General features: G+C 51.8%; 2 protein-coding genes across 3 annotated transcripts; one reads left to right on the top strand and one right to left on the bottom strand.

The window, feature by feature from the left end:
• The first annotated feature begins 1,201 nt into the window (after nt 1–1,201).
• UQCC3 (ubiquinol-cytochrome c reductase complex assembly factor 3) lies at nt 1,202–2,564 on the top strand. Its single transcript, XM_006730341.3, has 2 exons — nt 1,202–1,404; nt 1,508–2,564. The coding sequence occupies exons 1-2, from the start codon at nt 1,285–1,287 to the stop codon at nt 1,655–1,657; spliced, it is 270 nt and encodes an 89-aa protein (XP_006730404.1). The 5' UTR covers nt 1,202–1,284; the 3' UTR covers nt 1,658–2,564.
• Nucleotides 2,565–4,130: 1,566 nt separating this feature from the next.
• Nucleotides 4,131–7,102, bottom strand: UBXN1 (UBX domain protein 1). Of its 2 annotated transcripts, none has more exons than XM_006730343.2 (10): nt 6,957–7,102; nt 6,761–6,848; nt 6,568–6,621; nt 6,372–6,478; nt 6,221–6,290; nt 5,574–5,765; nt 5,428–5,479; nt 5,154–5,264; nt 4,439–4,631; nt 4,131–4,273 (listed from the first exon to the last, which is right to left on the bottom strand). In XM_006730343.2, exons 2-10 carry the CDS (start codon nt 6,817–6,819, stop codon nt 4,224–4,226), a joined length of 888 nt encoding a protein of 295 aa, XP_006730406.1. In that variant the 5' UTR covers nt 6,820–6,848; nt 6,957–7,102; the 3' UTR covers nt 4,131–4,223. The 2 variants fall into 2 exon arrangements, with proteins under 2 accessions (XP_006730406.1, XP_030880731.1); XM_031024871.2 differs by having other exon boundaries at nt 6,384–6,478.
• Between the last annotated feature and the right edge of the window lie 2,083 nt (nt 7,103–9,185).

The raw sequence follows: 9,185 nt of genomic DNA, 5'->3' as shown, positions 1-9,185 counted from the left end.
CTTTTTTTGTTTTTATTTTTATTTTAAAGATTTTATTTATTTATTTGAGAGAGAGAGAATGAGAGAGAGCACATGAGAGGGGGGAGGGCCAGAGGGAGAAGCAGACTCCCTGCCGAGCAGGGAGCCCGATGCGGGACTCGATCCTGGGACTCCAGGACCATGACCTGAGCCGAAGGCAGTCGCTTAACCAACTGAGCCACCCAGGCGCCCTTTTTAAAAAAGATTTTATTTATTGGCACCTGGGTGGCTCAGTTGTTGGGCGTCTGCCTTCGGCTCAGGTCATGATCCCAGGGTCCTGGAATCGGGTCCCGCGTCGGGCTCCCTGCTCGGCGAGAAGCCTGCTTCTCCCTCTCCCACTCCCCCTGCTTGTGTTCCCTCTCTCGCTGTGTCTCTCTCTGTCAAATAAATAAAATCTTTAGAAAAAAATGGTTTTTTATTTACTTGAGAGAGCACGCGCAGTGGGGAGGGGCAGAGGGAGAGGGAGAAGCCGACCCCAGTTGAGCAGGGAGACCCAAGTGGGGCTCCATCCCAGAAGCCTGAGATCATGACTTGAGCCAAAGGCAGACGCTTAACCGACTGAACCACCCAGGCGTCCCCAACAAACTTACTTTCAACACGTTTATTTAACAAGTAAAATAGGGTGCCTGGCTGGCTCCGTCGGTAGAGCCTGCGACTCATGATCTCGGGGTCCTGAGTTCGAGCCCCACATTGGGTGTGGCGGTTACTTAAAATCTTTTAAAAAGTAAAAAAAAAAAAAAAATATATATATATATATATACCTTTTTCCTCACCCAGTACACTTGGCTTTGAGTTTTTGTTCATAAATTGAGGGAATTTGGAGGGGGTCAGTAGATTGATGTGTGTAAGCATCTGGATGTCCAGTATGTGCTGTACTGAAAAAGCACAAATCATTGTAGGAAACTACTGAGCACAGTCCTAGCAGATTTCGGAACTGGGCAACTGCAAAACCCACAGCAACCAGGCTGACACGCACGCTCCCCTTAGCAATCCCACTTGGAATTTCCTGACAGTGGGTCCGGGGCTCGGCCCTCGCGGCCAACACTTCGGGTCGCGCTCAACCTTCCCAGCCAGACCCGGTCGTTTAAGACGCAGGCGCTCCAGATTCGGAGGGCTTGGCCGATCAGGCCCTCTCTAGCCGGGCCCCTTCTCTATGGTTTCCTCTAGGCGCCGCTCTAGCCTGCGCGGGGGGCGGCGAGACGTCGAGGCCGGCTTCCCAAGCTGCGGGAGGTTCTAGAGGGCGCCCCGCCGGGCGCGCGGTCGGCCATGGAGACCTTGCGCAAAGCGCTGATCGTGGGTGCCCTCCTGGGCGCGGGGGCTGGCGTGGGCTCCGCGCTCTTTGTCCTCGTGACCCCGGGAGAGCAGCAGAAGCAGGCGATGCTGAAGGTGGGAGTAACTGGGGGTGCGAGGTGGGGTGGGCGGACGGAGAGCCCCTGGCTTGGGTGGGTGGGGGGCGGTCAGGACTACGAACCTCCCTTCCTGCTCGCAGGAGATGCCCGAGCAGGACCCGCGGCGCAGGGACGAGGCGGCGAGGACCAAAGAGTTAGTGCTGGCCACTCTGCAGGAGGCAGCGGCCACGCAGGAGAACGTGGCCTGGAGGAAGAACTGGAAGGTCGGCGGCGGCGGGAGGTCAGCGTGAGCCCGGACCTCCCTCGTGGGCGCTGGGACCTTGCTCCCGCGCAGAAGTCCGACGCGGCTTCTCCGTCGTAGGCCGGGTAGGGAGTCCGGACCCGGGATGCCGCGCCCAGGCCGCCCTGAGGCCCTGGGAGCCGCTGCGGGGTGAACACGTTCCCCCTCCACCCACAGACGCTGCACTGACTGCGCTTTCACGTCCTACGTCGCGGGCCGGGGCGTCGGATGTGAGAACTGAAGGAGCCAATAAATCACGTTCCTCCGTCCAGTGAGCCCTGCGGTCTGACGCCTATGTCTAGAGTGTTCTCGGGATCCGTGCAGGGAACGCGGAAGACTGTGGCTCCCACTGCCCAGCAGCGACCACATTTTCAAAACACAAGTCAGGGCATGTGGTCTGTTTTGAGTGTACTTTTGGTGATAACCAGGCGACATTCTCGAAATCAAAACTATCCTGGAAAATCTTGTAGCAATAGATGCCCATGGAGGACGCTTTGGGTTTCCTGTTCTTTGAGTGAGGTTGGAGAGGGGCTGCTAGCATTTAGCATGTGCCATGATGCTTTCTGGGGATACTGGACCGTTGGAGGCCAATTTGCTAGGAGTGAAAGGAGCGTGCTTTGAGTCAGACAGATCTTGATTAAAGTCCTGCATATTACAAAACCTCTCTGAGCCTCAGTCCTGTTCCATAAAAGGTGTAATTATCTTGAAGGTTGTTGTAAAAAGACTAACTTGGAAATGTAAAGTGTATTGCTTGGCACAGAGCAGCCCTTCAATAAATGTAGGGGATGGTCTCCCCTTCCAAGGGATTTCAAGGTAGTAGTTCACAATCTCAGAATCCAGTCATGGGATCTCTTGTAGATGCCACTGAAGTAATGAAATAAAGCTGGCATTTGGGTCACACCCCACATCCAAGTCAACCAATTCACTCCCTGTTGTGTTTTTTTTTTTTTTTTTAATTTATTTGAGGGATGCCTGGGTGGCTGGGTTAAGTGCCTGCCTTCAGCTCAGGTCATGATCCCGGGGTCCTGGGATGGAGCTCTGCATTGGGCTCCTTGCTTGGCAAGGAGCTGGCTTCTCCCTCTGCTTGCTGCTCCCCCTGCTTGTGCTCTCTCTCTGATAAATAAAATCTTTAATTAAGAAAAAAAAAAGATTTGAGAGACCCTGGTGGGGAGGAAGAGAGGGAGTCATAAGCAGACTCTCTGCTCAGTGCAGATGGTGGGAGGAGGGGGGCTCAGTCTCACAAGGCCGATATCATTACCTGAGCAGAAACCAAGAGTGGGACCCTTAACCAACCGAGCCACCCAGGTGCCCCCTGTTGTCTATTTTACATCCTGTGGTTCCAAGCCAGATTTCAGTTGAAGGAAAAAAAAAAAAGCCTGCTTTTATTTAAATAAAGCCAGAACAGTAAATACAGCTTGGTAACACGGAGGTGTAAACCCAGATGGGAGCATTGGTGCTGTTTTCAGCTGCTGGATGGTGAAGCCCTAAGCCAAACACATTTGTTATGTGTGATCTTTGGTTTGTGGCCTTTTTCCTAGCCTGGGAATGACAGGGAAAAGGTTAGCAGCTCTTTGAGGGAACATTAGGGTGAGGTGATCAGCAACAGTGAGGGGCTACGATACAGGAGCTTGGAGGTTGAGAGCCTGAGCCCTAGAGTCGGGACTTCCCCAGGTGTGTCCAGGTTCTACTGTTGGTTACCTGTGTTGGTTTCAACAAGCCATGTGCTTTCGTGTCCCAATCTCTAAAATGGGATACTTGTACTTATTCCCAGATAATTGCCTTCTTACCTCAGTTAATACATATAGAGCAGGGGCGCCTGGGTGGCTCAGTCGTTAAGCGTCTGCCTTCGGCTCAGGTCGTGATCCCAGGGTCCTGGGATCGAGCCCCGCATCGGGCTCCCTGCTCAGCGGGAAGCCTGCTTCTCCCTCTGCCACTCCCCCTGCTTGTGTTCCCTCTCTCGCTGTGTCTCTCTCTTCAAATAAATAAATAAAATCTTTAAAAAAATAAAAATAAAAAATACATATACAGCAGTTAAAACTGTGTGGCGCATATTAAGTACTCAATACTTTTTAGTGAAGAGGAAATGCAGTTGTAAAGGTCACTGCAATGCTCCCCTGGCCATTTGTGAATGGCTACATTAAAAAAATTACCCTTTTAGAGGTGCCTGGGTGGCTTAGTCGGTTAAGCGTCTGCCTTCGGCTCAGGTCGTGATCCAGGGTCCTAGGATCGAGTCCCTCATCGGACTGCCCACTTCTCTCTCCGCCTCCCACCCCCCGCTCCCCCAGACTCATTCTCTCTCTCTCTCCTCTCTCTTGCAAAAATAAAATCTTTAAAAAAAAGAGAAAAACATCTGAAAAAAAAATCTTAAAAAAAAAAAAGAAACTTAAAATGAAAAATAGGGCCTATCCTAAATGCCCTCCCTTTGGCCTCTTCCCCTGCCTCAGTTTTGTCCCTCCCAGCCATTCAGGAAGGAGTCAGGCACATACAGAACTCAGAGGGTCTATTTATTAGGAAGGAGATGTCAGTGCTTTATCAAAGATGAAGAGGTCAGAGAGGGATGGTGGGATAAAGGCCTCTCAGCTGGGACATTTCTTGGCCACAATGAGGACAGCAGAAGGCACAAGTCCTAAGATGGAAGAAAACAGCTTTGACCACAAAGATCCTTGCCTTTTGCGCCCCCAAATTTCTGGCCTCATTCCATCTCCACAAAGTCTCTTCTCCTGGCATTCCTTCCTTTCTCAGGCATCCCCCTCACCCCTGCAAGCCCTGTTTCTGGTCCCAGGTGTCATACCCAGCTCCTGCAGAGGCCGTTCCATGTCAGCCTCTGAGAAGGCCCGTCGGGGGAAGCCACTGAGCAACTGCACAGGGTCCTGGTCTCCCCCAGGCTCTTCCCCACGGTGGAGCTCCACATACAGCCTCACAGCTGCCAACTGTTCCCGAGCCCGGAACGTCTGCGTCAGTGAGGTCCCATCTGGCAGCCTGACCTGGAGGGCGAGCGAGAAATACGGTGTTGGGAGCATCAAACTTGAGGAGGTGCCCAAGTAAGGAAAACAAGAGCTGCAAAGTTGGCTTCTGTTTCCTGTTCGAGAGACTGAACCAGCGTAATTACTATCTGAAGCACCCTGATGAACAACCACTTCTTCTCTGCTTTACTAAGCAGTGAAGAGAGGCTCCAGCTTCCTCACATTTTAACAAACACAAGGATAAGATCGTAACAAAAATACCTAAATACCCCATCATGCAAATAGCTGTGTAATAAACTAAATGAAAACATGAACAACTAAAAAGGTAACTGCTGAGGTAAAAGGGAGGTATGGATTTAAATTAAGACCAGGGCAAGAGAAATTTGATATCTTTCCAAGAGTAGAGGAGATAGGGTTTCAAAAGTCATTTCCAAAGAAGGAAGAGGTTTCGCAAAGTGAACCCAACTGAATAAAGCTCTGAGCCAGGTGTCTTACAGGCCAACGAAGGGGTCCCAGAAGCAAGACAGGAATTAGAATCAGTACCTGTATGCGACACTGGTCATACTCCCGCTTGGTAGGAGGCTCCTGGCTGGGAGAGGAGGGAACAGGACCTGGCTCTGTTGGTGAAGGCCGAGAACCCACACTCCCACCATACTGGAAGATAAAGGAAAACACTGATCAGGCCCTCACCCACTCTTGAGAGGAGCATCGTATGCCAATCCTTTCCCTCTGAAGCTAGAAAAGGGATTTTTTTTTTTTTTTTTTTTTTTTACTAGCCCACCTACTTCCTTACTCCAGTGTCTTCCCAATCACCTACCTTCTTGGCTCTCTCTGCTTTGTCTCTTTCAATCTTTTCTCGGACTCTCTGTCTGGAATGCAGACAGGAAGAAAGTAGGTCAGACGTTGACAAAGCAAACCTAGCTTCCCGCCTCCTCTATTATCCAACATCCCCATCACCCAGACCTGGCTGCTAACTCTTCAGCCTTTTCCCTCCTCCGTTCCTCAGCAGCCCGGCGCATCTCATCTTCCTGAAGCCGCTGTCGAGCAGCTGACAACTCCTGCCCTTGTTTCCTGCGCTGCCGTTCCCGTTCCAAAGCCTCTCGCTCCTCTCTTTCTTCCCGCTCCCGCTGCTTCTGGGCCACCAGCTCCAACATCCTGTGTTGCAGAAAAGAAGGAGCTCAAAAGAAATGGACATAGATTGAGAAGGTGAGTTTATAACCAGGATTCAAAATGAAATGCGGGAGGGGCGCCTGGGTGGCTCAGTCATTAAGCGTCTGCCTTCAGCTCAGGTCATGATCCCAGGGTCCTGGAATCGAGCCCCACATCCGGTTCCCTGCTCCACAGGGAGCCTGCTTCTCCCTCTCCCACTCCCCCTGCTTGTGTTCCCTCTCTCACTGTGTCTCTCTCTGTCAAATAAAAAAAATAAAATAAAATGAAAAACAAAATGAAATGCGGGAACACGTGTCCAAAGAGAGATGAAAGAAACAGAAAGGAAACTGCCAAGGCAGGACAGAGAGAAAGTGTTAAGATCCAGGCTCTTTAATCAGACTTGTGTACTGTGGACAGGTGGAAGGTGACCCTCAGAAACGTGACACTGTTCCTTACTATACCTCTTAGTCTGTTCCTGTCTCTCCTCTTCACTCAAAGTCGGTTTGCCTTCTCCGGCCGCAGAGCCGGGTCCTACAAACAAGCAATCAGTATTATTGCCCGTTCATCCTCCTCGAGCGCACGTGAATAATCACACTGTCCCTCAGTCAGGACCTTCAGGGCCACCTTGCTCCGAGGAGGTGGGTTCCCTTCCCAGGACATGTCCGAGGGGGGTCGCGAGCGGCTCGTCTACATCAGGGTCGTCTTCGTGCTCCATCAACCTGGCAGGGAAAGTCGGGAGGGAGCTTAACACTGACGCTGCCCCTCCCAGCAGCCCCCCAGGCCCCTGCCACCCGGTCTGAGCGCTCACCAGTCCATTGCAGCCTCGATGCCCTGGTTCCCTGTGAGGGCCAGAGCCTTCTCCCTGGGGGCAGAAACACCGTGAATAGCGCCCGCGAGCCATGGTGCTGGTCAGGCTGGGGCGTGGAGCCTGAGGCCAGGCTGGGGGAAAGGCCAGACAGGCCCGCGATCCCCGCGGGCCAGGGTTTGGGGGGCTGCCTTACGCGCGTCCCCTGGGGAAGCCCATCTCGATGAGACTCTCCAGAGCCGTCAGCTCCGCCATGGCGCCGCCACCGCCGCTTCCGCGGGGACCTGGGGGAGGGCGAGAAGGAGGGCGCAGGGGCGGGGGTCAGCGCGGGGTGCCCCCGGGCCGCGCGCGGTCCCGCCCCCGACGCCCCAGCCGGGCGCTCTCTCACTCACCCGGCGCCGGACCCGCAGCCGACACTGACGAGAAGAAAGCCCAGGGGAAGCGGAAGTGCCCGGATCTGTTTGGGTCACGTGGAGGCGGGCGTGGACGGGTGCCGCCGAGAGCCAGAAAACACAGGCCTGGCCCGCCGCCTGGGCCCGGCGCCCGCGGGGGTGGGCGGTGGCGCGTCGGAGTCGCGGACCCGGAGGCGCCCCCGAAGCTGGGCCGCCCGGCGGCGGTGGGGAAGAAGGATGGTGCGGCCCTGAAGCCCGTGGGCGGAATGTAGCAAGCTCTCGATGGGGTCCCTGAGCGCAAGCAATTGGAATGTTCTCTGGCAGTGTTGATCAGGAGCCATAGAAATGTGCGTGGTCTTTGACCTGCTCATCCTCTCCGGGGAATTGAGCCATCCTCCGCCCCACTGCCGAAGGGATTTTTGCAGAACACAATTATCTGATCCTGTCATCACCTCCCTGCTTAAAAATTCTCCATAACGCCCCAATCACTTAGGGTGAAATTTAAGTGCTAGTAGTCTGGCTTCCTCCGTTTTATTTGTTGTTGTTGTTGTTTGTTTAGAGCCCTCTCTGTAAAAGTGAGAGTAACAGTAAGCACTTGCCTTCGGTGCCTGGTAAGACTGTACCTTGTAAATGGTGGTGCGCAGTGTCATCTCCCACCACTTGCTGCTAACTTGTGCATGGTGGTGCGCAGTGTCATCTCCCACCACTTGCTGCTAACTTGTGCATGTTGCAAAACAGGCCCTCTTGCTCTTCCAGGCCTTTGCACCTACCAGTCCCTCTGCCTGGGATGTCTGGCCTCTTCTGTGGGATTGGTTAACTCCCAGTCATTTTTGAGACTGGACCCCAGGTTTCCTTTCTAAGGGAATCCTGCTTTGACCACCCCCTTCCACCTCCCAGCTCCACTGGAGACTTATGTGATTAATGCCTATTCAATCATCACAACAATCTATACGATTATACTATTATTAGTCATAGGAAACAGAAAAAGGAGATAATTTACCTAAGGTCACAAAGCTGGTAAGTAGCCAAGCTAGGATCCACACCCATGCGGTATGCATTCACCAAACCACCATGCTATGTTGCCTCTCCATAGTGGAGTGAAGAACATCTACTTTGGAGTTGGGCATCCTAACTCAACTCCTTACTTGTAGCTTCAAACCATTTAGAGCTTCAAATTTCTCATCTCCTCCCAAGTGATTCTATCTCTTGGAAAGACTGTGAAGAGTAAATGAGAATGCATGCAAAGCATGTCTTGAATAATGAGATTGGGCCCTCATTTGTAAATGAATAAATGTTGAGGAAATACGGGAAGCAAATAAAACAGGGACACAGCATTCACTACAGTGTGGTGTGTTAGGTTAAGTGTTCTAACACACTTAGTTCTTAGTGTGTTAGTTCTAACACACCTCATTTATCCTGAGATCCAATGATTAAAAAAAATCATTAATTGTATGGTACCGCGTTTTTTTTTTTTTAAGACTTTTTATGTATTCGTTTTGAGAGAGACAGTGGGAAAACAGCAGGGGAGAAGAGCAGAGGGAGAGGGAGAGGCAGGTTTCCCGCTGAGCAGGGAGCCCGATGCGGGGCTCGATCCCAGGACCCTGAGATCATGACCTGAGCCGAAGGTGGACGCTTAACTGACTGAACCACCCAGGTGTCCCATACTGCATCTTTCATCTACTTTCAGGTAAGCACCCTACAGAAATACACAAATGTGAGGCTACATAAAGATGCCCATAGCAAACACTGAAGACAAATGTTCCAGTAAAGAGCGATGGCTTCTATCGGTCAAGGAGCATCCTTCTATGGAAAGTTGCGCAGCCTTTAACATAACCAAGGAGGCTATGATTTGCCAACATGGAATGTTGTCCATCATCTATTGAGTGAACAAAGAAAATATCGACATTGAATAAAAATCTGCTCTACTAGGGATAATTACCTCTTGAGAAAAAGAGGAACTTTCTTTTGTATTCTTCAGCAGTATTTGAAATTTGTATAAATGTTAGTTCTATAATTAAAAGTTGTAGGACCAGGGGCGCCTGGGTGGCTCAGTTGTTAAGCGTCTGCCTTCGGTGCAGGTCATGATCCCAGGGTCCTGGAATCGAGCCCCGCATCGGGCTCCCTGCTCAGCGGGAGGCCTGCTTCTCCCTCTCCCACTCGCCCTGCTTGTGTTCCCTCTCTTGCTGTGTCTCTGTCAAATAAATAAATAAAATCTTAAAAAAAAAAAAA

The sequence above is a fragment of the Leptonychotes weddellii genome, chromosome 11, assembly GCF_054177405.1.
Source record: "Leptonychotes weddellii isolate Sample4059 chromosome 11, ASM5417740v2, whole genome shotgun sequence".
In the NCBI taxonomy this organism is placed as follows: Eukaryota; Metazoa; Chordata; class Mammalia; order Carnivora; family Phocidae; genus Leptonychotes; species Leptonychotes weddellii.
The sequence above is the reverse complement of the archived record's forward strand: the minus strand, read 5'-3'. Positions and strand labels throughout refer to the sequence as shown.

Coding starts and splice junctions, on each gene's coding strand:
- UQCC3 (XM_006730341.3), top strand. CDS start 1,285: ATGGAGACCTTGCGCAAAGCGCTGATCGTGGGTGCCCTCCTGGGCGCG. Junction 1,405..1,507: donor AGAAGCAGGCGATGCTGAAG/GTGGGAGTAACT, acceptor TCCTGCTCGCAG/GAGATGCCCGAGCAGGACCC.
- UBXN1 (XM_006730343.2), bottom strand. CDS start 6,819: ATGGCGGAGCTGACGGCTCTGGAGAGTCTCATCGAGATGGGCTTCCCC. Junction 6,291..6,371: donor GGAGCAAGGTGGCCCTGAAG/GTCCTGACTGAG, acceptor GCTTGTTTGTAG/GACCCGGCTCTGCGGCCGGA. Junction 4,632..5,153: donor ATGACCAGTGTCGCATACAG/GTACTGATTCTA, acceptor CTCGCCCTCCAG/GTCAGGCTGCCAGATGGGAC.